General features: G+C 31.5%; 2 protein-coding genes across 3 annotated transcripts in view; one reads left to right on the forward strand and one right to left on the reverse strand.

Annotated features, from left to right (window-relative positions):
• rno (PHD finger protein rhinoceros) overlaps window positions 1-26,743 on the forward strand; it is a 389,004-nt gene that overhangs the window by 64,587 nt on the left and 297,674 nt on the right. The window lies entirely within an intron of this gene.
• The window catches only part of LOC145319453 (WD repeat-containing protein 47), a 76,612-nt gene that overhangs the window by 6,595 nt on the left and 43,274 nt on the right, over window positions 1-26,743 (reverse strand). The window contains exons 9-19 of one of the 2 annotated variants that reach the window (XM_080161589.1): window positions 20,161-20,237; window positions 17,210-17,347; window positions 16,538-16,576; window positions 15,166-15,211; window positions 7,031-7,164; window positions 6,150-6,207; window positions 5,397-5,470; window positions 4,897-5,023; window positions 4,087-4,203; window positions 2,807-2,886; window positions 2,381-2,502 (exon numbers count right to left, since the gene is read on the reverse strand). In XM_080161589.1, the coding sequence (XP_080017715.1) occupies window positions 2,381-2,502; window positions 2,807-2,886; window positions 4,087-4,203; window positions 4,897-5,023; window positions 5,397-5,470; window positions 6,150-6,207; window positions 7,031-7,164; window positions 15,166-15,211; window positions 16,538-16,576; window positions 17,210-17,347; window positions 20,161-20,237 (1,012 nt within the window). Of the gene's footprint in view, window positions 1-2,380; window positions 2,503-2,806; window positions 2,887-4,086; window positions 4,213-4,896; window positions 5,024-5,396; window positions 5,471-6,149; window positions 6,208-7,030; window positions 7,165-15,165; window positions 15,212-16,537; window positions 16,577-17,209; window positions 17,348-20,160; window positions 20,238-26,743 lie in introns of both variants that reach the window. The other variant, XM_080161588.1, reaches the window with a different exon arrangement.

Below are 26,743 nucleotides of genomic sequence, written 5' to 3' on the forward strand. Positions count from 1 at the left end.
AAAACAAAAGTTATATAGTACACAAATTTGATTCTTTTAAACCCCAATCCCTTCTACCCCTTCCCTTTACACCAAAACCAGCGGTTAAATTGCTCAGTTTCAAACAATCCTTTGTACAGTAAAGAACTATGATAAAAAAGGGATAACCAATACCATATTCATTATAATACATTTAACTTTTTCTTTGTATTTTCGAGCACTTTTTCATTATTTTGTTGTTTCTTTACTTTAAAATAACCTATATTTTTTAAAAATATGTATCTGATTTTACTATAAATATATAAAAAATGGTTAATTTTGTGCAAGTTGACAAGGATCAGATGTGATTTAATCGAAATATATTCCTACAAATTGAGCTGTGTGGTTTTCCTTGGACAGTCTCTTTTCAACAACGTTGCTGTGTATTATTCCAAATTATTTCAAATGTGCCCTCCCTTCCTACATTAAGTCCCAGAAGATATCCACAGTCAAGGAAAACTATATTACATACATATATCTAGGGATAGATAAATGGACGACAAATAAATCTTGGACGACACTGTTCTTGTTCAAAAAAATTTCTCCTTATAATTATAGTTGATGCTTAGAAGAGGTCATATTTTAATTAACAAATTGAATTTTCCTTATTTGGATTATTTTGTTTATATGTAGCGCAGTAACAACAAGCGAACAATAATTGATATCAAAACAATATAGAAATATATATAATAGAGTGTAAACATATATCTATGTATAGAATCAAAGTTTAGACTTTGTAGATCCTGTAGAATCTAGACCGTGCAGGCAATTTACAGTTTAGACTGTGTACTGTTAAGTCTAGACTGTGCAAACATTTCATAGTTTAGACTGTGTGAAAAAGTTAAGAAATTAAACTGGGTAGATACTGTATGGTCTAGATTATGTAGATAATGTAGAGTGTAGACTGTATTGATTTGTTGATTCTAGACTGTGTAATAACAATTACTGTCTAGACTATTAATACTGTCAAGTCTATTCTGTAGATAAGGTCGAGTATTTTAGACACTAGACTAAGTAGATACTGTATGGTCTAGATTGAGTAGATAATATAGTCTAAAATGTGTAGATACTGTAGAGTCTAGACTGAGTAGGTAAAGTAGAATCTAGACTTGGTAGATACTGAATAGTCTAGACAGTTTAGATATTGTATAATCTAGACTGTGAGATAGTCTAACTAAGGAGATACTGTTGAGTCTAGACTATTTTGGTACTGTAGAGTCTAGACTGTGTAGATACTATAGTGTCTAGACTGTGGAGATACTGTAAAGTCTAGACTGTAAATCTATGTTATTTAAATATTGTAGAGTCTAGATTGTGTAATCACTTTTGGGTCTATAAGGTATAGTCTAGATTTTGTAGATACTGTAGTGTCTAGACTTTGTTAATACAAGTTTTGACTGTGTAATACTATCGAGTCTAGACTGTGTAAACAGTTTTTTTTATAACTGTCGAATACCCTAATTATAAAGACGCCACACTTTTGAAAACCAAACCAAGTAAACTAATATTTGAAAACCATATTTACTATGGCTACATTGGTATTAGTATTGTTGATGTGCTATTTATGAGATTACTTTTGGTTAACACAACACATCTTTAGAAGTGCAACTACTTTAGTACAAGTAGTTCCGTCAGTAGTTGGCGTGTATGTTTCAAACAATGAGGTGTAAACCTGAAAGCGTAGCAACTCTACGTCTATATTAAATCAAATAGTCTCTCAATAAAAATACAGACTAACTTGATTGATTGGCCCCATAACATAACGGTCTTAATCACGATATTTAGTCATGGTCATTCCTGAGATGATTATGCATATTGTCTAAATTGCCTCTCAAAAGGAAGTACATTTAGTGCAATACATTCGCTTTAAATGATGTTATCATCCTTGTACTTGATGTAGAAGAAACATACAAACATTTATGTTTAAACTAAAACACTGACATTACAAGGCTAAAAAGTTTTTATAAACTTGCAGGGAAAAGGGAATATGATTCTGACAAAAAAATCTAAAGAAAATTTCCCCACAACCCCTTTCTCTTTTTTTCCCCTTCTTAAATTTTGCGGCATTTTCAATTGGAATTAATTGGCTGAATAGCAGCCCCTGATAAACTTGTATAAATATATTACCAGCTACTATTTAATGTACAAGAGATTATTTTTTTGTTAAATATTTTCTAATAAGAAAACACATGCTATCGCATGTACCCTAAAAATAGTTTGCCCGGGCCAATAAAACAGGAAATTGATTTTTATTTTAATTTCGTAGGAGAATGTGATAACGAGACATAATTTTCCAATATGAATCAGACCGGTTCTAATCCAGCGGATATAAATCCAAGCCATACAGTAAATAATCACTTACCTAGAAATATCTGGATATTCACAAATTCTTAAAGTTTTAGAATTAGATCCTACGGCGTAGACTGACCCATCCGGATGAAACTCTGCACACCGTACAGCCTGCACATCCTCTAGGGTTGTTACCTAAACACAACAAATATAGATTCAACTGTCCAGGAAAAGAGGGGACATTTGACTGTAAATTATACTATTGTTTTAAACCACTACTAGCGGCTTCGCCCCCCCCCCCATCCCCCAAAAATTTTAAAAAAGAGGATAACGCCAATTTTTGTCTTGAATATTGCTGCGTATTACAAAATGAGGCGGGGATGTATTTTTTCCATAATTCATACCCCGGGGAAGAAGAGTGGGAATAAATTTTCACAATAAGTTGAAAAATGTACCCAAAAGTTAGTTACAAAGCAGCTACAGAGCAGCAGATACTTACTTTGATAAACTTTGGTTTTCCCATACTGTCTGCTTGATGCGGTACACGTGTCTCCGGAAATTTAGTGGATACAGGCGAACCTAAACATTAAAAAAAAATGTAAGGTTTTGAACGTTTAACATCAAGGTACTGTTCAAGAGCAGCACAGATATTTAAGAACTACACATTTACAAAGAGACGGATTTAGAAAGGCAAAGACAAATAAAACAACCTTTGCATTTTAAACTAAAATTAGTAAATGGGAATAGATAACTTACTAAATCAAAATAAATGTAGAACAACTTATAAACACAGAAAAAATATAAAAAGCCCTCTTTTATTTATTTCAAATTAGTAAAAATACGGAGGAGGGGGAGGGGCGGGGAGGTCTGTGCTCGATTAGACACTTTGGAGGAAATCACTAACATAAAAATAATTTACACAACCCCTCTCCCTTTCAAATTATAAATATTTATTTCCTGTTCATTTACTTAAATCCAGGGAGGGAGAAGACATTGGACTATAAATTATACAGTAAGATATATAAGTTTTCCGGAATTTTAAAGTTAGGGGGAGATTTGAAATCTGCATCAAATTTTGAGGATTTTTTTTATAAAATTCGTTTTTTCTATAATTCTTTATCTAAAAGCGGAAATGCAATTTAAGTTAATTAATTTTGGCATCTGTGATTGGTGGATTTAAAAAATCTGCGCTCTCATTGGATGGCGTACATCATTCAATTAATTAGAGCGCAGGTAGTTTAAAATCCACCTATCCTATTGGTCAAAATTAATTAACTTAAAATGCATTTCCGCTTTTAGATAAAGAATTATACAAAAAACGAATTTTATAAAAAAAATCCTTAAAATTTGATGCAGATTTCAAATCTCCCCCTAACATTAAAATTCCGGAAAACTTATATATGTTATTATACAGTACCCAAAGTTTTGTTAACATACTCTTTTAACAAAGACTTAAAAAAATTGAGTACCTACTTGATTGGTTGGTTCGGTGTCCAATCAGTGTACAGTACACCAATGATTTTAATTTTTAGAAGGAGATAATTTTGTTTATCATCATTGAGTTGTACACCAAGAGGGTAATAATTTTGTAAAATGGTGTGCTAGCGTTTTGTCAAAGACACCATTCCATATGCATACATTTGATTAAAATTAAGAACAGTTTGACTTAATAAGCGCATTTGACTAAATGCTAACAAACAACTTTACTGAAAATACGCGAAAAAATGACCCACTTCATCTCAATTGTCTTATCCCTGAAGATCCATGTACATAACAAACCTGGAGTAACTTCTCTGGACGACCTGGGAGTGACGTCAACACTGCGCCTCAGGCCGGGCAGACCAGCTAATGGCGAAGATGAATGGCTACTAGTCAGTACTCGACTGTTGACACCACCTACCGGATCAATAAGAAACTAATTTGTGCAACTAGAATAATATTTAGGCTAGCTAGTTAGTTTTTAGGTGTTTTACAGGGCTAGGACAATGGATGCTTAATTAATATTTACCTCAAATATTAAACTTTCAGCAAAAATTCATAAAAGCTTGAGTGTAGATTAATTCAACTGCCATTGTCCTATCACTTTCTGGTGTTTTATTATTGTAATAAAAAAGCAGAATTTATTTACAGTCCATATCTAATGTAATACTTTTTTTAGTAAATTACACGGAAGGTTCTAAGAAAGATATTTACTTTAAGTGGCATAAAAAAATCATATATACTAAAACACTAAAAGAATCTTTTACTTTTTAACATTTTAAAGTAGATTTTTGTAAGATAAAAGTTCAATCTTTTTAGAACCTTCCTTTAGTATTTACAATTAAATTATTATTTGTGAATTTATGTGATTTATTTAGTGGAAATATTGGTGCTTTCCATCAAAAAGCATATCGATCACTCACCCCCCTTCCCCTATTAATATTTAGAAATTTATTTGAGGGGGGTAGCCAGTACCCAAAAAAAATAAAAACTACCCCTCCTTCATTATCAATTTATTTAAAAAGTCAGGTAGGGGGATTCAGTGCTCGATAAGACCCTTCGATGAAAATTTAATTGGCAAAATATTGTTTTGTGAAAATTGTAAAATACCTTGTAATGCAACACTAGTGATTGGCTTTGTACTTTGTTGATGTATAAATTGTTGTTGATGTATGGTTGAGGTTGTTGTAAGTGCAACTGCTGTTGCTGCACTAATTAGATTATCACTGCTAGTTACCTAAAAAAAATATTATCATAATTTTTAACTAGCGGCGACGCCCCTAGAATCTAGGGGATCTATATTCTAAGGGATGTGGAAGGGCAGAAAAATAGCCCAAAACCATACACAGACTTATTTAAGAAAATAAACTATCCTAAAACCATCTCAAGACCTATTATAAGCTTCTCTGTAAAAGGGAACTATTAATATCGGTTAAGCGGTTAGTGAGATCTTATATAATAGGATATAAATCGACGATAAACCAATTCTAATAAGAAAAGGCATGCGAAAACATTAACCTTCTCCACCGCTTATTTAACTTCGAAATTAGGGAAGGGGGTTCCAGTGCTCGACAGACAATTAAAGGGAAAGAACAATTAAATATTAATACCTCTTCTCTAATTGTGGGCGTGGCTTCTCTGTCTTTAAACAGCTGATCCACAGATGTGTCCATCAACTTTTTACCTAAAATCAAATACGATTGTTATATAGACAGCAAGGGAGGGGACCTTGTACTGTAAATATTACACTAAGTAGTATCTATAACCATGTAATCTTATTCGTAAAATCAAAAACTTTGGGTGCTAATGATGGATTTGTAATTGATGAGGCAAAAGTTTTTGGGAATAGTCCCTTTCGTGGCAACGCCCCTTAAGGGGCGATTCGTCGTATTTTTAAATTGGCTTTTTATAGGTTATTTTAGGTTTGGTGATTGCCCCACAGGGTTAGGCAATTGGCCCCGCAGGGTTAGAAATAGGAGAAAAGCTATTGTGAAAGATATAAATAATCGCCTCTTAAGGTGCCACAAAAGGGACTATACCCAATATTTTTAATCTACAGAAGTGGTAGGTATTTTTATTTATTTGATCCACATTTCTCCATAATAAATATTAATCATAAAAGACAGAATTTTATGAACACATACATCAAACTTTTGAATTTAGGTATAAAAGTCTGTCTGTCTGTTTATCTGTCTATCTATCTAACTATACTTGTAAGATGGAAGCTAGCTATGCTCTTAGCGTTGACATTTTATTCAAATATCTATCTAATGAAGAACAAAAATCAAAACGGTAATCTTGGGGCTTTTTTTTCATCTAAAATATCTATCCGTCTGACTATCTAGGTAATGATCTCACTATACCTGTAAGATGGAAGCTAGCTAAGCTCCTTGACATATCATTCAATTCTCCCCGCGATTCCTGAAAAATTTTTAAAAATATTTTACCCATAATATTTTACCTATATTGTGTTTTGAAAAAAAATAATATGTAAATGTTAGTGAAAAAAACCAAGTACCTACCTTTCTTTTCTAATTTAAATAAGGAAGTAAAAAGATTAAGGTAATCTAGATAAATTTTTAACATACCTATTTAAAAACAGTAATTTTTAATTTAACAAGGATGACAACATCCATAAAAGCGAAGCTCTGAAACGGTTGGACAAACAGACATTGTATAGTGTCAGATCTGAATAATCAGAATATAAACGAATAAGAGACAAAGCAAAATTGTAAGTAAATTTGTTGAAAAACTTCTTGATACAGAATAATGTTTATGGACATACTTACATTTTAGGACGTGATTATAGAGTTGCTTTGCTTATAATATTGTACTTGTTGTCCCAGGAATCAGTATACCAAAAATCAGAACAATCGGATAATTAGATCACATAAAAATTTGTTGTTAAAAAAGTAAAAAATCAACATGTTTAAAATGGACGTACGGACATTTCGGTAATGATTATAGAGTTGCTACGCTTTCTAAATCGTACTAACTACTAAAGGAATCACCATGCAAAGTTTGAAATCGATAGGACAATTCTAAAATGCCTAAATTAACAAAAAAGCAATCTGTCCCAGACGCACGGACCGACCCTAATTATAGAAAAGCTTAGCTTTTAAAAATATACATAAATTTACAAAGGAAAGATGCAATTTCTTAAACGATTCGCGAAATCCATCGCTACAGACATAAAATCATCATGTTACTTTTATTCAAAGATTGTCCTACTGATAGAAAGTACCTGTCGGTTCAGCAGCAGGGACAAACTCTTGGTCATCACATCTTGAGATTTTATTTTTGGCGTTGGCATGGCAGAGTGGGGAAATATGTTGGATCTGATGGGCTGCATCAATATGTGCTCCGTCCATGATGTCTCTGTATAATAATAAAACAAGATTAGTTTTCATAAACACCAGCGTTTCGGAGCCGGAGCAGCAATATTTTTGGTGAAGCCGGAGCCGTATTTTTCGTTAATAACGGCTCCGGCTCCAGATTAGCTAAAAATGATTATTTAAATTAATATTATAATTTGGCAACGGTCTATTTCCATATAATAAACTGAAAAACTATTGTTACTTAACAAATAGACACACATCCTTCTACTTTTATATAGCTTTAATCAAATAAAAGCAAAATATTTTATATTATTTTTTTTATTTTATCAAATTCAATAATGAACAAAAATTTATATATTAATTTTAAGGTAGGAGCCGGAGCCACATCAAAATTAAACGGCTCCGACACGCTGATGAAAACTGTTGCCTTTTTGAAACTAAAAAAATTACTGTCCTTTCTGTAAAGACATTCCAAGGAGACTCAGATATTCCTGTACTGTAACATCCCAATGTGTGACTAACACACAAACAAAAAGATTTTTTTTTTTTTTGGGGGGGGGAAGGGACACAGGGAGGAAGGGAGGGGACAATGGATCGAATATTCATATTTTAGGAGTCTCCTTTGGGGACTGGCTTAAAGGGAATGTGCATGAATTTAGCAGTTTCTGACTGACTTTGGGGACTAAAATATGAATGACGTCACGAGAAATCATGCAACATGACGGGGCATTCTTATAAAAACTAGCGCAATAAAAAAAGATAAACAATAAACAAAACTTTTACTTTAATTGTTTTAAAATCATAATGATTATTCAAAAACAAAAAAAATAATAATTCTGGAATATTTGTTTGCAGTTAATAATATGATAGAAATTATTGGAATTATTTTATAAATTAATAATTAAATTGCTTTTAGATAATATTCATTAATCAAAATTAAAATAAATGCGTCATAAAGTAGCTACGCTAATCGAATATATTTTCTGCTGTTGCTTATAGCTCAGTGTATTGCAATATTAGGGAGAAAACACACACAAACAAACGTCTACATCTACACACACACTTCTGAATATAAATTTAGTGACACGTGGCGATTTTTGGTTTCCTTTTTTCAAATGTTTTATTGACAAGATTATAAAATGTAATATTTATATCCTTTTATATAAAGTAATACGTTTTTTATGTTAATACAGTTTTCCATTTTAGAGAGCTTTACAATTAGATCCCAAGATAAAATTTAGTCTAGTGATGATTTTATACAAATTTTAAAAGCGAAGCTTTTCTATAATAAGGGTAGGTCTGTCCGTACGTCCGTCCATTGCGTTTAGCTCTTTTTGTTAATTTAAACAGATTAGAATCGATTTCCATCTTTGCATGATGATTTCTATAACAATTAGATATGACTTAAAAATGAAGCAACTCTATAATAATCTTTAATATTTTTCAGATGAAATCTTGTATAAAATGCAAAAAAGCAGAAAATGTGATACTGCCTTGGTTTCTAGGAGAAGAACAAAATGGATAAGATATGTATACAATTTTTATCGAAACAAAGATGACAACATCTTTAAGTAGCAAAGCATAGAAATTTAAATATTAAGAAAATATTCAGAAATTTATGGAATTTTATTAAGAGAAAGACAGACAGATTGACATTTCAAATCATATCTTTGCCACTAATTATTAATAGTTAGAAGATTGCTTTTTGGTTATAATATTTTTGTTAAGTACCTAATTTTGAGAAAAGTAATTTCCAGTTATTGTTTTTAAAGGCGAAGCTTTTCTATAATTATTATCAGCGAAGCTTTTCTATAATTAGGGTCGGTCAGTCCGTCCGTCCGTCCGTAACGGATAGCTTTTTTCGATAATTTAGGCATGTTAGAATTGTCCTATCGATTTCAAACTTTGCAAGATGATTCCTGTAGTGGTTAGATACGATTTAGAAAGCGTAGCAACGTTATAATCGTTACCAGAATGTCCGTACGTTCATTTTAAACATTGTTTTTTTAAAACTTTTTCAACAACAATATTTTATGTGATAAAATCATCCAATTTTTGGATTTCTGATTCCAATTACAATAAGGTATAATATTAAGCATCTCTATAATCAAGTCCAAAAAATGTCAGTATGTCCTTAAACAGAATTCTTTAAGAAATTTAGCAACAAATTGGCGTACAATTTTGTCAATACTTATAAATTCTTGCTTTTTATTCAGTATTGTCACTCTACAAGAGTTAATGTTAGTCTGTCATACCGTTTCAGAGCTTCGCTTTTATGGATGTTTTCATCCTTGATTAACTAAAAGCAGTAGGCAATAATCACATTGGTATTTATTGACATTGCTGAATTAATTTTTGCCTTTATGTTAAGCCGATAAATGCTAAAAAAAATATTTATTTCAGACAACTAACAAAGGGAAAATTAGCTTTCCTGAAAGAAGAAGTTATTGATATGGTGCGAACGTGCGAGAAAGAATTTAAGATGCATAACGGAGGGTATCTGCAGCGTGTAGGTGTGGTCCGTAGTTTGACATTTACATAATTTTATATTTTTAAATTTTTTTAAAGTATGGTCATTTAGAAGTTTATTTTACTTTTTTCCCATTTGTTTTATCTGATACTTTCCAAAAAATGTTTTATTAAGACTTTATAAATAAAAAGGATTTTTTTTGTAACTGGACCAAATATAATTTAGAATTAGAACCATAAATCTAAATTCAAAACTATTAGGTAAGAAGGCGAACACTTAATATTAGAAGCAGATTGTAAAAATATTCTTGAGACATTCTATTCTGCAACTTTTTTTTATTCATAAACATTTTTAATCAAGTTAATTTGTTATACCTAGTGTGTGTTGTTATACCTAGTGTGTGTAACTATATAGGTACGTCATATAAAAACAATGTAAACTGACAATTTTTTTAGATTTTAAAAAGTTCATCAAATAAATTTTATTTTTATTTATTATTTTGTTGTAATTAAATCAGGGTAGTCACTTTCGTGGCAACGTCCCTTAAGGGGCGTTTCTTTGTATTTTCACAGTAGCTTTTCTTCTACTTCTAGCCCCTGCGGGAGGCTCTAACCCTGCGGGGAAATCACCTAACCCAACCTAACATAACCTATCAAAAGCAATTTTGAAAATACGATGAATCGCCCCTCAAGGGGCGTTGCCACGACTGAGACGATACCCCTAAACCATTTTTGATTCAATTGTTTTATATTTACCTAACAGTTCAATTGGGATATGATATATTATTTATGTAGAATTTATTTATTATTTTGTTGTTATTTTAATCATTTTTAATACAATTGTTTAAACTGATTCTAGTTTATTATTTATTACGATTTAGAAACCATAGAAATTCAATTGTTACTAGAAAATCCGTACGTCCATTATAACATGCTCATACACATAAAGTAGCTGCGCTAATATCCAATAAAAAGTAGTAAGTTTTGTTTGTATAAAGCTGAAGAATTTGGTTACAGATCCGATTAAGTTCTACATTTTAGGGAAGATACACAAAGGTCCTGGAATGCTTTTAGGTTTTTTTATCATTAAAATCTTAAGATGGTTTTATGCTATTTTTCTACCCTAAATACTAAAACTAATAAATACTAATATTTTTTAGTAAATGAATTGCTACCAAGTTCTTGATCTTGATAATGCTAGGCTTGTAGTAAATTAGCGTTTGGGGGATGGTGCTTTTTGAATTAAAATTAATTAAAAAATAAATAAATTTCTAATAAAAGTTGCACTATTAAAAATATCCAGTTTATCTAGTTTTTCAACCCTAAAGGGTCACAACTATAAAATTGAATTAATTGCCCATTGTCTCCTCCCTTCCTCCCTGGGGGGGACAACTGTTTTGAAAGTCCCAAGAGCCAAATGATAAAAAGCAATAAATTTCGGATTATCCTGGAAGGAAGGGGACAATAGGCTGTTTAGTTATTCTGTGGTTTAGCAACTTTGGGGACTTTTCTTAAATTCGATTGGTTGGTTTATCAACTTTAGTGTCAATACGTTACAACCATTAATTTCAATCTACAGCTGGTATAATCGTGTGTACACATTGGAGATAAACATCAATTTATCTGATGGGTTGCATCAATATGTCTTTAAACAAAAATATAAAATTCATAAGTCTGTCACTAAAATGGAGGGGACTTCGGAATTTAAATTACACTTGTACCCAAAGTTGTATAGCCATGTTATCTTATGACCAAAGATTTAAAAACGAAATAAAAAATTTTGTTAAAAATTTACATGTTTTAAATGCTTTGCTTTATAAATTGTTCCCAACTGTTTAAAGTAAACCCCCCATAAAAACGATAGGACAACATAAAGGGTGTGTAAATAAATGCAGACATTTTAAAAATTAAAATTTCGCGGCTTGTGTAAATAGTAGAAAAATACTACGCATACCGCTAGAACCGCCAAGAAGTCTATTTTTAGGAAATATAAAAACGATTCCTGTGCTACGCATAGTTTAGGAGCCACGTGTTAAAATGTCTCAACTGACTTAAAACTTGACTTGCGAGTTAATTTTGGGACATTTTACCATCTGGCTTCTAGATTATTTGTAGCACAGGAACCGTTCTTATATTTCCAAAAAATACAGTTCAAAGCGGTTCTAACGGTATGCGTAACATTTTTCTACTATTAACACAAGACGCGCAATTTGAAATTAAAAAATGTAGGTAACTTTTTTTGCAAAATATCTTCTCTAATTTTTAGTTATATTTTAAAATTTACTCGCAAGTCAAGTTTTACATCAGTTGGTACATTTTAACACGTAGCTCCGTAACTATACGTAGTAGAGGAATCGTTCTTGTATTTCCAAAAAATAGACTTCTTGGCGGTTCTAACGGTATGCGTAACATTTTTCTACTATTAACACAAGCCGCGCAATTTCAATTTTAAAAATGTCCGCATTTTTTTTGCACACCCTTTACATAAATAACGATAAGAGCTTTCTGTTACGGACAATTATAGAAAAGATTTTAAAACAAAAATTTTTTTATTTATTAATCTTAAATGATAAATGTATATCTTGACAAAAATAAATGTCTTCCAAGATTAAAGCAAATTGAATGTAGAATTAAAATGTTTGCTATTACTTCCACCAAGTGTTATTACATTATTTTAAAACTAGCAACTGCGCCCCTAGAATTTATGGGATCTATATGCGTAGTAGTAGCATAGTAAAGGAAAAAAAATAGCTTAGAATTATCCCTAGCCTTACATCTAAAAATAAAATAGCCCTTAACCATCCCGGGACCTATTTGAACCTTCCCATAATGGAGAACTGAATCGGTTCAGCAGTTTTCGAAATTTTAAGCTACATACTTAGAAATAACTGAATAGGTACTATGATTAAAAATAGAGGGATGAGATATTGGACTGTATATTTCATGAACACGTTTACTTATTTGTTTGATTAAAAACCTTGGGTACGTCTATCAAATCTAAATTTGTTGGCTAAATAAAACTAGAAGAGTCCAAACTTTTCCACTAAAAATGCACAGACCGACAATTTCTCATTGCTATAACTTCACTTAGTAGATGAAAATAAGCGGAACTGATAAAACACACGAATACAACTCAAAGTGGAAACATAAAATCCGACATTAAATCAAAATTTTCCATTAGCAAGCTCTGGAAGTAATAAATCTTTCTATCCTCACAGTTTAACAAAAAAGTAAAGAAGTACAATAGCAAGGAAATCTTTTAGGGTCTGGCCGTACTTCCGTCCTAAATGGATAGTTAGAATCGTTAGAATCGTTCTAACGATCCAAAACTTGATTATTCCTGTACAACAAAATAGAGAGCGTAACAACTCAATAAGGGGGGGGGGGAAGTTCTGACACATTTGCGTAAACGGTGAGTATAGGCTTTATCTTTGGACTGAGAGGATAGGTTATTAGGGAAAAAATCATTCTTATATGATGAATTTCCCCCCAGATTTAAGATTTTTTGGATAGGCCTCCAGGTTCCGGAGCTCCAGGCCTCCAGGTGGTCTCTGTACAGGTAAAAATGAAAAAAAAAAAAATTTTTTTTTAAAGTTAAAAATCAACTTATAAAACAAAATATGCACATTTTTTCTTCAAATATGTGAATAATATTAAAAAAGATGCATATTTTGTTTTATAAGTTGACCTGTAACTTTAAAAAAAAAAATTTATTTTTCATTTTTACCTGTACAGAGACCACCTGGAGGCCTGGAGCTCCGGAACCTGGAGGCCTATCCAAAAAATCTTAAATCTTTCTATCCTCACAGTTTAACAAAAAAGAAAAGAAGTACAATAGCAAGGAAATCTTTTAGGGTCTGGCCGTACTTCCGTCCTAAATTATCTTTGGACTGAGAGGATAGGTTATTAGGGAAAAAATCATTCTTATATGATGAATTTCCCCCCAGATTTAAGATTTTTTGGATAGGCCTCCAGGTTCCGGAGCTCCAGGCCTCCAGGTGGTCTCTGTACAGGTAAAAATGAAAAAAAAAAAAATTTTTTTTTTAAAGTTAAAAATCAACTTATAAAACAAAATATGCACATTTTTTCTTCAAATATGTGAATTATATTAAAAAAGATGCATATTTTGTTTTATAAGTTGACCTGTAACTTTTAAAAAAAAAAATTTATTTTTCATTTTTACCTGTACAGAGACCACCTGGAGGCCTGGAGCTCCGGAACCTGGAGGCCTATCCAAAAAATCTTAAATCTTTCTATCCTCACAGTTTAACAAAAAAGAAAAGAAGTACAATAGCAAGGAAATCTTTTAGGGTCTGGCCGTACTTCCGTCCTAAATGGATAGTTAGAATCGTTAGAATCGTTCTAACGATCCAAAACTTGATTATTCCTGTACAACAAAATAGAGAGCGTAACAACTCAATAAGGGGGGGGAAGTTCTGACACATTTGCGTAAACGGTGAGTATAGGCTTTATCTTTGGACTGAGAGGATAGGTTATTAGGGAAAAAATCATTCTTATATGATGAATTTCCCCCAGATTTAAGATTTTTTGGATAGGCCTCCAGGTTCCGGAGCTCCAGGCCTCCAGGTGGTCTCTGTACAGGTAAAAATGAAAAAAAAAAATTTTTTTTTTTAAAGTTAAAAATCAACTTATAAAACAAAATATGCATATTTTTTCTTCAAATATGTGAATAATATTAAAAAAGATGCATATTTTGTTTTATAAGTTGACCTGTAACTTTAAAAAAAAAAATTTTATTTTTCATTTTTACCTGTACAGAGACCACCTGGAGGCCTGGAGCTCCGGAACCTGGAGGCCTATCCAAAAAATCTTAAATCTGGGGGAAATTCATCATATAAGAATGATTTTATCCCTAATAACCTATCCTCTCAGTCCAAAGATAAAGCCTATACTCACCGTTTACGCAAATGTGTCAGAACTCCCCCCCCCCCCTTATTAACAGAAAGTCTACTAGAAATTACGGATTATGGAAAGAAAACGAAGTAGCGGGTTTCGACGTATTTTCACAACAGCTTTTCTCCTATTTCTAGCCTATAGGGACAATCATTACTTAATCCTAACTAAAATTAACCTATCAAAGATACGACGAAACCTTCCACTTCTTTGCATGATCGAAAATTCTTTTTTTTATTTTAGACGGGTTATTACGTCTGATTTACCGTCTAAGGTAATACATCTATTATTTTGAATCATTTATCACTCAAAAGTATTTACTTTTCAATATAAGTCTTAACTTAAATCCATATTTCTTTACTTGAAAACTGATATATATGTCAAAGGAAAAAAAATGATTTTATTCATATGTAGCACAGCAAAAAATAAGTAGTACTCAATAAAGTGTAATACAGTGTAAATCTTCTGCTAATATATTGTTTATATGAGCTTCTAGACATTCATGAATGACATGAAACCTAAAAGGTATGCATATTTTGTAACTAAAATATTTACATATTTATGTTTCTATGGGTAGTCTCATACCATTAACTCCCCCCCCCCACTTCAAAAAAATGAAAAAAAGTACTGAAGCATAAACCAAAAATGTTTGACTTACCTAATTGTGGTTTTAACAGCCGTTCAACTTCTACATTCAAACTTTTCTGTACAACAAAATGACATTCAACATTTAAAATACGTTCTATTGAAATCTGTTACATTATTTTTAGCTTTTTGTGATGTTATTGGGAGGGGAAAACTTAAAACTAAAAATCGCTAAGCAACTTTTGGCATTTAAAATCTTACAATCAAGAAGTGTCCAAAATTTTTTTACCAATAATCATAGTAGAATACACATTGAGAATGTACATCAATTTATCATTCATTGTCTTATCCCTTGTGATCCATGGATGTTCTTAATAGGGTTGGTCCGTATACATTTTTGGCCGGATACCGGATACCAGATATCCGGCTGATTTCTAATGCCGAATATCCAGAAAATTACCGAATGACCGGATATTGAAGTAGCAAAAAAATTTCTTCATAAAAGTCGACTGCCGTTTAGCGACCGACTGCCGACTGTGGCGGCATGCAGCTGCAAAGAACAACTGCCGCCACCAAAAATCATGCTTTGAGATTTCTAATATAAAATTTTCAAAAAATAAACATTTTCAATAATTTTTCTTCAAACTTTAAAATAAGAAAATTACAGCCATTTAAAATTTAATTAGTAGGGATTTTTGTGGTAAAATGTAAAAGATTATATTGCTGGATATCCAGCCGGATAGTTTCAATACCTGGCCCAACCCTAGTTCTTAATCTTATTCTCTCTTTTCTTTATTTTAAAAATTCTTTCAGCCAACCAATGAATGTTTTATTTTGTAAATTGAGTAGGTAGGCAAAATATAAAATACTGCATGCATTAAAATTTTGCAATACAAATACTTGCAATATTTTATGCAAACTTTGAAATAAATGCATTAAAAAATCTGATATTGAATGGTAAAAAAAACTACACAGAAGGGAAAAAATGTATGAAAATTGCGGAAAAATTTCCCAATCAGCAATTTCATCTTTTTTAATTGAATAATTAAAAGGCAATCAAACGATTTTGCCGGATTTTCTGCAATGCAATGTTGATTTTTTATAAAACATGGCCGGAAGCCGCTTAGTTTTAGTGCACCCACAACTGCGGATTATTAGAAAAGTAGCCAGGGAGAGGGAGAAGTCCCCAAAGTTTTATATTAACGTTTTCTTATTCGAAGACTTAACAACTTTGGGAACTTTGGTGAATTTTGATTGGTTGGTTCATTAATATTAATATATTAAGTTGAGTGACCAAATGTTTCAACCATTACTTGTTATGTACTGAAGGGGTAATTTTGTGTATCATCATTGGGATTGTTCATCAATTTAACGGACATTGTCTTATCCTTTAGATCCCTGTGTTCTACCTTACAATAACTTTAGAATATTGAATGTTTTTTTTCCTGTTCAAAAGGGCAAGAAAAAGTGTCAGGAGGTATAGACTATAAAAATTATATTATGATAATAATTATTTGTTGGGTCAAAAACTTTGGGTACTTTTATTAAGTATTGATTGGTTTGTACAAACTAGTAAATTTTATCTACAGAAAAATGTGTAATTTTGTTTATCAATATTGGAGATGTACGTCAGTTTAATTTCCATTGTCTTTAAAGTTTGTTCACATTAATAGTTTTCAGTTATTTCGCTTTATGTAGCTCTATATCTAATTTAGTCCAGGCAAATTAAACTTTCATCAAGATCCATGTGACAATAGGATATAATCAGAGATTTAATTTATAGTAACGCAGCTGATCTATAATCTTAGTTGTTTCGGTACGTCAATCCGTCCAAATAACTTCATAGGTTATTATTTATCGCATCGTATTATAAAGAGCTTTCCACGGATAAAAAAATGTACAATTACAAGATTAAAAACTGTTTTTGTAGCCCCGAGATGCCGAAGAGACGGGCTAAAAAATGGTTTTAATCTTATGATTGTACATTTTTATATTCGTAGAAAACAGTATATATTACAAAACGCTACACGATTTTTCAGTGTGGCTTAGAACCTGTTCTAATCCATATGATATTAATCTGTTTCGAAGCGATACTGGAAAAGATATTATCATAGTTCCTGCAGCCAAGAGAGAAGGGATAGGTCACTGTCGTTAAAATCACTTGAGTGGAGAACAGTTGTAAACTCTATGCTATTATTTCTTGACTGTGTCGCCTTCTGTTGACAAAAATCTACACAACTCTCGTACAGAATACCCTGAAAACAGAAATTTTTAAATCTCTGGGTGTTTTTCCTCCAAGGGCCTATCGAAAAATTAAATTTCAACCACCTCCCCCATCGCTATTTTTTTATAATGTACCTAGTGGGGGTTTATGTGCTCTAATAGGCACTTTGAGAGAAACAATAAGCTTAAGATATCACCAACCACTAAATTGATTAAGATTTCCATTTTAGAGAAGCTTCAAATAGGTTCTGGGAAAGTTTTATACAATTTATTTTTCAAAGTTTAAGTCTTTGGAAGGATATTTTTTGTCCGACTTTCGCTCCCTTCCAATACAGGGCTCGGCCCCCTAAATAATAGGGGCGCAGCCGTTAGTTTAAAAAGAAAAACGCTATATCATTTTGAAATACCCTGTTTTATTATTATGAAAGCAATCAAAAGTTTATACCTAACCATTTGATAAAGTTAAGCAGTTACTCAATTCAAATTATGCATTAGAATCAGGGATCTTAGGGGATAAGATAAAAGACGAAAAATAAACATCCCCAACAATGATGAACAAAATTATCCCTTCTGTAAATTAAAATCATGGATTAAAAATTTTGACACAGTTTAAAACCAATCAATAAAAATTCAACTAAGTACCCAAAGTTTTAATTAAGAATTAATAAAACTTTGGGTACCAGAGTAATTTACAGTCAAATGCCCCTCCCTCCATGATTAGAATATAGTTATGTAAGACAATCAATATGCCTTATTGTGTGTGTTTATCAGGGATAATGACGGATAAGACAATGGCCGATAAATAATTGTATAAAAAATAATCCTAGAACTTCTTAGAATATAAATGGCTAGGAACACATTTACGATTTTAAAATGCATTTTTGTAATGTTCGTTTGTCAGTCTCGTCTGCCTGCTTTTTTATGGATGTTATTGAAAATCTTTACTTTAAACAAATCCATGATTTCTTTCGAATAAGACGAATATACACTGTCTCACACACACACACACACACACACACACACATACACACAGACACACACACACACACATTGATAGATAGGAAATTAATATCTTGCAAAATTCCAATACATCACGAAAATTTCATTGGCAAATTTTAATCATGTTCAATCACTTTCGCTTATTATCATATGTGCACTGTGTTTTATAATCGCATAATTACATAAAAGAAAACAAATAAGAGAATGCAGGGATCTAAAGGGATAAGACAATTGACGATAATTTGGTTTATACCCAACGCTGATACACAAAACGACTTTCTTTTGTAGATTGCAATTCATGATTGAAACGCTTGGACACTCAACATAATGAAACAACTAATCAAAATTTGGCAAACGTCCCCAAAGTTGTTGGGACAACGAATGAGAAAACACTATTATCAACCCATGGGGACTAGTGTAAAAACCAGCCCAATGTCCCCTCCCTCCTTATGTTTAATGAGTAAAGTAAAGGAAAAAAGAACAGAAAGTTTGTTCTATTGTAAAAAATGTGCAGTTATAATTATTTGATAATGTGAAACGTGTGCGGAATCGAATTCGCACTTATTTTTATTCCAATTAGAGCAAAAACATTTTGCAATTATTTGCAAATATAGAAATTTACCAGGGATTGTGCCGAGCCCTGATTTGTATTATTCGAATTCTTTAAAATATCTTTTTAACCCAATAAAATAGGGGCGAGTAAAGGGAAAAACATCCACTCAGAGCAAAATTTTTCCCTGCAAAAAAATAATATTGTCTTTACAAAAATTGAAAAAATACAGATGTATGAACATTAATATCTCAGAAACTGTTTAACCAATATGTGGTAAGTACAAGAAAACACAGTCCAAAATCCCCTCCCCCATTAAAATAGATTTTTTATACCAATTATAATCATTGTGGAAGGGGGGGGGGGGAGAGGGGAGCAAAAAACTAATAAAAAGAATTTAATTTAAAAATGAACAAAAAAGTTTTTGCTTAGATTAAAAGAAATGTGTTATACAAGAGGTAATAAAAGATAAAAGAGCCATAATTTTTCCTTTTTATTACAAAAGAGCATTAAGCCTTCATTTCTTTCATGAAATAGAAGCAAATTAGCAAAAAAGATTTAACACAATATAAGTATGTACAATTTTATCATTAGAGTTAAATTGAGTGTTAATTGTAATTAATAGTTTTTTTCTTTGTTACCTATTAGTTCCAATAAGGAAATTCAATTATTTTTTAAGTTTTACATAATATTATATGTACTTAAACACTAGCCTCTAAACCCATAGGGCTTTAGGACAATATAGGTAAGGAGGGGGAAGGAGAGGTAGATACTCCACTGCGTTGAGGGGGGGGGGGGTCTCTTTTCCTAGAGACTATATCTACTGGGAGGTTATAGATCACCTACCCCAAAATAGTTTTAAACCTACTCTTGACCTACGAGAAGTTTCACTGCTAAGGAAAACCTTATCGGTTTAGCGATTCGAAATCCTTACCTACCATTACACAGACAGACCCCGGCCCCTGTTACTTTGTGTAATACTAGCGGCTTCGCCCCTAGCCTCTAGGGGCTTTGCCCCAAGAGGTGATAAAAAAAATCGCAAGAGGACCAAGGAAATCTTACAAAAAAAAAATGGGGGGGGAGATTTTTTTGTTTAGGGGGGGTTGGGGGTGTCCCCCCCCCAGAAAATAGCCTAAAACCACCACAGGACCAGTGGGTATATACCCTGAAGAGTAGAATCCGATCGGTTCAGTGGTTACAGAGATCTTAAGGGACGGACAGACGGACAGACAGACAGACAGACAGACAGACAGACGGACAGACATCGTTCTACTTTGTATTATAGATAATTATTACCTTAATTATAAGCTGTAATAATCTATCATTTGTAGCTACCAAGGAACTTGAACCCGTAGAATCTTTCTGCTTTTCTCCTAAAATAAATATATTCTATTTGAGATTAGTTTTTATTAGAGAACATTGTTATGGAAGTCCCCAAGGCTAGAAAGAAGTAATTTTTTATTGGTGTAAAAGGTAAACACGGTATAATATATGCTATTTTCTGAGGTAGTTCTATGTTACATTCATATCTATATCAAATCAATCCAAACTTTTTAGGAACATCCAATGGTCAACCATAACTTTTGATTGTAAATTTCACTGGTACTCAACGTTTTATAAACAATATTTCTCATAGGTTGGCCTAATACTAAACACTAAACAAAACAATTTAAGTCTAAACTTTTTAACCAATATTTTTAATCTAAAAATAGGGTTATTTTGTTTATCTTCATTGGGGATGTATATAAATGTATAATCAATTCTAATCTCTTTCTATCCTGCCTAGAAAATTTATATTCTTGACCCGTTCAAAAGAAAAACTTTTTCTCTTGTACAATATTTAAAAGAAAAAATTTTAAGACACACACACACACACGTGCACACACTCACACACACACAAAGTAAATTAAAATAAAAGTTTTGTCTGTAACTAATGTTCAATCTCATTTAGAACAAGGACAATTAATTACAGGGTCTGTATTAAGATATAGTGAGGAAGGGGATATTGGACTGTTAATTACACTGGTCCCCAAAGTTTTACAATATTTTTTTTCTTATTCGTTGGGTTTAAAAACTTTAGGGAATTTTATTGAATTTAGAAGTTGAGTGTCCAAACGTTTCAACCACTAATTGTAATCTACAAAAGGGGTATTTTTGTGTATCATCATTGGGGATGTACATCAATTTATAGGCCATTGTCTAATCCCTTAAGTTCCCTGGTAAGATAAATACCAAACATTGGAAGGGAAAAGGCAATAGATGATACAGTGATGTACACTCCCAAATTATATAAATAAAAAAAACATTCTATAGATTAAAATTATTTTAAGTTTCTGTAACCCAAGATAAAAGAAGTTTTAAGTCCTAACAAATTAAAGAGATAGTGTTTATAAATCTTTCAGGGCCAGTATAATTTAATGTCCAATGTCCCCTCCCTCTCTCAAACAAAACGCACTTATTGTAAATCGAAGTTAATTTATTCAATTGGCTTAAAAAGGCATTGCTTTAATCTTCATAATTTGTACTCTTCCTTCAGAGCTACACTACAAATGGACTTAATTATTCTTGATTTATACTTTTTCATGTTAATACTCTATAACATTAACGTATAAAATATGAAACCAACATAAATAAGGAAATAATTTCAAACAATAGGGGAGTTTCTAAGCTTCGTCAGCTGCCAATTACCGAAGCTGCCAAGCCGCCAAATTTTAAGAGAACAGTCGCAGTCGCCAAAAATACAATTGTCCTTAGCTTAAAACCTTTTCACACTAATTTCTTCAACAAGAAGTAAAGCATCTGAATTTATTATTTTTAACACTTTTTCCCTCTAGTGTTTTACTCTAATGAGGTAAAAACGGGCTGTTTATTACACTAGTCCCCAAAGTTTTATAACAACGTATCTTATTCGTTGGCTTGATAACTTTAGAGACTTTAGTGAATTTTGACTGGTTGGTTTTATTGTCATATAAGTTGAGTGTTCAAACGTTTTAACCACTAATTTTAATCCAAAGAAGGGTTAATTTGGTACTAATTGTAGGGGATGTACATCAATTTATCTGACATTGTCTTATCCCTTTAGATCCCTGGTAATTTTCACATTATTCGCAGCCGTCTTTTATAGATGCGTCTGCCGAACCCTAAAAAATCTTTTTTTACATTTACATATGCTAACATTGTTAAGTTTATTGTTTAACTTGTGTTCATATATTTATTTTAATTAAATAGTTTGGTCAAAAAAAACACTTATTACTGATTACCATGGTGTTTTAAAACATTAGAATAAGTAGAAAAATAGATGTATACTTAATCGTGTAAAATATACTTTTTTTCACCTGGAGGTGGGGAGGAGGCGGGGAGTAATAATCTAAACCCATCGTAAGACTTAAACTTAATCCATTATATAATGAAAAAATATAAACGGCTCAAAACTAAAATACCTTACTATTTTATATAATTTGTAATTACAAAATATTTAATGTATGTTCAAAAAATTTAAAACCCGTCAATTTATAGTAGATCCTTAGGTTATAGAGTAACTTGACTTAATATATAAATCTTCCTGAAAGCTTTTTACACATTATCATTAAAAAATAATATTTCTTGACCTTGTACTTGCATATGATGTGTATCCACTTCTGCATATTATCACATTAGCAAAAGATTCAATATAAAAATAAGATGATGTCTTAGTGTTTGCATGTTTGTCTGTTTGTATGTCTCACCAACAGTTTGACCGACATGATTCTTCTTTAGAGTGAAGATTTTTATAGGTCCAGGGTTGTTTTATAACTATTTGTGGGAAGGGTATCTTCACCCTCCCAAGAAAATTGCTCTTGTAAAATACCCCAGCTGTTCAAAATATAACTACCCCAATCCCCAAAAGCAAATAAAAAAAGGTGATTTAACATTGAGAGTGAACCACAAGTAAAGGAGCATTTTGTGTAAAAAACAAGGATGACAACATCCATAAAAGCAAAGCTCTGAAACGATATGACAGACGAACATTAACTTTTGTTGAATGTCATAACTGAATATACAAAATATGAAAATAAGGTTTGACAAAATTATACGTAAATTTGTTGCAAAACTTCTTAAATACATAATTCTGTTTAAGACATACTGACATTTTTAATACTTGATTATAGAAATGCTTCGCTCATAATATAATTGTAATAGGAATCAGTAATAAAAAAATCAGATCAATCGAATGATTTTATCACATAAAAAATTGTTATTAAAAAGAAATAAAATCAACATGTTTAAAATGGACGTACGGACATTCTGGTAACGATTATAGAGTTGCTACGCTTTCTAAATCGTACCTAACTACTACAGGAATCACCATGCAAAATTTGAAATCGATAGGACAATTCTAATATGCCTAATTAATATGCGAAACTGAATGAACATCCTTGACTAAACCATAACATAACCTCTAGCCTAGAGTAGCATAGCGATAAAATTAAATTTAATTAGAACTCAGGGATTTTAAGTGATAAAAAAATATACTTACATTGATTATGATAAACAATATTAATCTTTTAAAATTTATTGGTCGATAAGTTTGAATATTTTGCTAGTTTGTACCAACTAATCAGGAATTAATAAAAGTACCTATCAAAAGTTTTTAAGCCAACGAATGAGTGAAATAGTTTTCCGGAATGGCTTTGAAACCGATTGATATCCGCTGGATCAGAAACGGTTCTCAGCAATAATGAAAAATCATGTTTAGTACCGGATTACAGACAATTCAATTGTCCATGAATAATAAAACTAAAATCCTAAAATTAAACCAGTTTTAACAAGGGCCTTTCCTTCGGCCCCTCGGGTCTAACAAAACTGGTTAAAATCTTAACTTTAATATATTTTAATACGATGCAATAAATAAGTAGTAAAACTTTGGGAACTGTACAGTTTACAGTTCAATATCCCCTCCCTCCCTGTTAGAACTTGGTTTTTACTGCATAATTAACTTTATAAAATATTTATTCAATGTATTTAAATTTAAAACTTTTTTCCCAGATTTATTTCAATTTTTCCGAACAACCATGCAATTTACTTTTAAAAACTAATACTGTCTAATAATTTACTGTTTTTATTCTAATAAAATGTTATCAAATTGGCTGTTTATTACACTAGTTCCCAAAGTTTTATAATAACGTTGTCTTGTTCGTTAGCTCAACAACTTTGGGGACTTTTATTAAATTTTGGTTGGTTGGTTCATTAAGTTAAGTGTCCTAACGTTTCAACAACTATTTGTAATCTACAGAAGGGGTAATTTTGTGTATCATCATGAGGGATGTAGACAAATTTTAGTATTTATTTGAATTTTATATTTTGTTGTGCAAAAACACATTTTTATTTCAAGAGCAGTAATTAAAATTTTCGCCACATAGTTTCCAGGAAATAAGAAAAAAATATCTTTCCATATAATCTTAGTAATTTGTAAAAATGTTGGTGTTCTTTTAATAAGACTCAAACAAAAAAATAATGTAAATCTCCAATTACTTTAAATTGAAGTTATTGATTGAACAGTTTAGACATTTTACAAACATAAGACCAATTAGCCTTTCTTATCAGGAAATTTTACGAATGAATTCTGTTTTTTTTTACTTTTAAACCCTTTATGGGGATGGAGAATTTCATCAAAATTAAGTTAGTAAAAATCCGCTTATATTATTATATAAAAAGTTAACACAGAGAAATTGCACTTACTGAAAGTAGTAAAGTTATGTAGTGGGTGTACTTTCATTTCCACATAAAATATATGGTGAAAAGTTAGGACACTAATTTTCTAATACTAACCATTGAAAAATCATTAATATTTTGTGATTGGGAAATACTAAGCAAATAAAATGCAGATGTAAGTGCACACTAAAGTTATCTGGTGTAGCACAGAGAGAAGGGGACATTAGACTGTCTATTATACTTGTACCCAAAGTTTTGAATTCCCATTAGTGGACTTAAAAACTTTGGGTAATTTTACTTAAATAGGTTTGCTTGTAGTGTCCAACCAATAATCTTAATCTACAGGAAGGGTTATCTTTGTTTATACTCAATGGTGGACATGTATATCAATTCATCGTCCATTGTCTTATCCCTGGGTGAAGCCTCAGGTTAAACATTTTCCAATTCAAGTTATAATTGAGAACAAGAATGTTATTCAACAAAGTAGCCACAGTAGAAGAATTTCTAGTAAGAAAGAATAATTTATATACAGGGATCTGAAGGGATAAGACAATAGCCAATAATTTGATGTAAATCCCCAATGATGATACTCAAAACTACCTCTTTTTTTAGATTAAAATTATTGGTTGAAACGTTTAAACACGCAACATATTTAATCAAGCAATCAAAATGCACTGAAGTCCCCAAAGTTGTTAAGTCAACGAATAAGAAAACGTTATTATAAAACTTTGGGGACAATTGTAATAAACAGCCCATTGTCCCCTCTATCTGATAATATACATAAAATGCACCAATGAAAGCGAATTATAAATATAAAAAGTGTAAATGATCAATCGTTTAACAAGCCCAATGAGAACCAAGTGTTGGAACAATTCAACCACACTATTGGTTATAAAATGTACATTTTTGGTACAAAAGTGTAGATGATTATTTATTACAGCTTTAAATAAGTCAGAAATATAATTAGCTAGATGAAGTTTTGCTTAAGAAAATAATATCGTTAAAAAATCAAATGAAATTATTGGAACACAATAATTCTAGGTATTTATATAGGTAATGTTTCTTTTTATCAAGTTTTTTCGCAATTTTACGGAAAATAAATAAAATGCATTATACCTACAAAATGCTTTGCAAACAGCATGAAAAAAAACCTGTTTATAGTGTAGCTATGCTTCCAAAGGTGTATAAAGTAAAATTGGGATTAAAGAGGTCAGAGCATTGCAAAATACTTACTTTATAACAGGGATTAAAAGGTTGGAATAATCTACAGCCATTTCTTTCCTCCAATATTTAACATCCATCACGCACAAGATATTCAGGGATTTTAAGAGATAGAACATGGACGATGAATTGATGAACATCCCCTTTGATTATTCAAAAAGTTATTGTATTAGAAGATTTAATTATTGGTTGCAAAGTTTGAACAAACTAATCAAGATTTTTGAAAAGATCTTAAAATTTATAAGCAAACCAATTCAACGCATTACAAATATATTAGATCAGTATAATTAACAATCCAATGTCCTCTCCCTCCCTGAAAAAAAATCACACTTAAGAATGGAGGGGGGGGGGGGGATTTTTGTTCATTGTCATATCCATGTATACCTGTAGTTAACAAAGAGACACAGGTTTAAGGTTATTATGTTATTCTATATAATGCTCTTTTCAAGGATTAGGTGAGGTTGAATTTGTTTTAATATTTAATTAACTGTACCCGATTTAACCAGAGAGGGATTTCACTGGTACCCAAAGTTTTATAACCACGTTATGGTTCAAGTTTTGATCGATTGGTTCCAGACACGCAGTGTCCAAACTTTTTAACCAATAATTTTGATCTGCAGATTGATTAAGGAATGTACATCATTGTCTTGTCCCGTCAGGTTCCTGTTAATACTACATATTCTGTAGAGAACATTCAAGTTTCCAGTTATAATCAGGTCCGAAAAGTAAAGTTTGACCCCCAGGGATTCAAGGGATAGGACAATGGACGATAAATAATCTTACCCCTATGTAAAATTATGCCCTTGGTAGATAGTATTTTTGTATGGTTGTGTTTACCTAGGATCGTCCTCTACCTCCCTGTATCAGAGATTTTAAGGGATAAGACAGTTATTGAAAAGTTAAAAAACTAATTGTCTGAAACCAACTAGGTAAAAGTACCCAAAGTTTTTGTTTCAACGACTAAGAT

This window comes from Acartia tonsa, chromosome 5 (genome assembly GCF_053477335.1).
Source record: "Acartia tonsa isolate MP-2025a chromosome 5, ASM5347733v1, whole genome shotgun sequence".
NCBI classification, from domain to species: Eukaryota; Metazoa; Arthropoda; class Copepoda; order Calanoida; family Acartiidae; genus Acartia; species Acartia tonsa.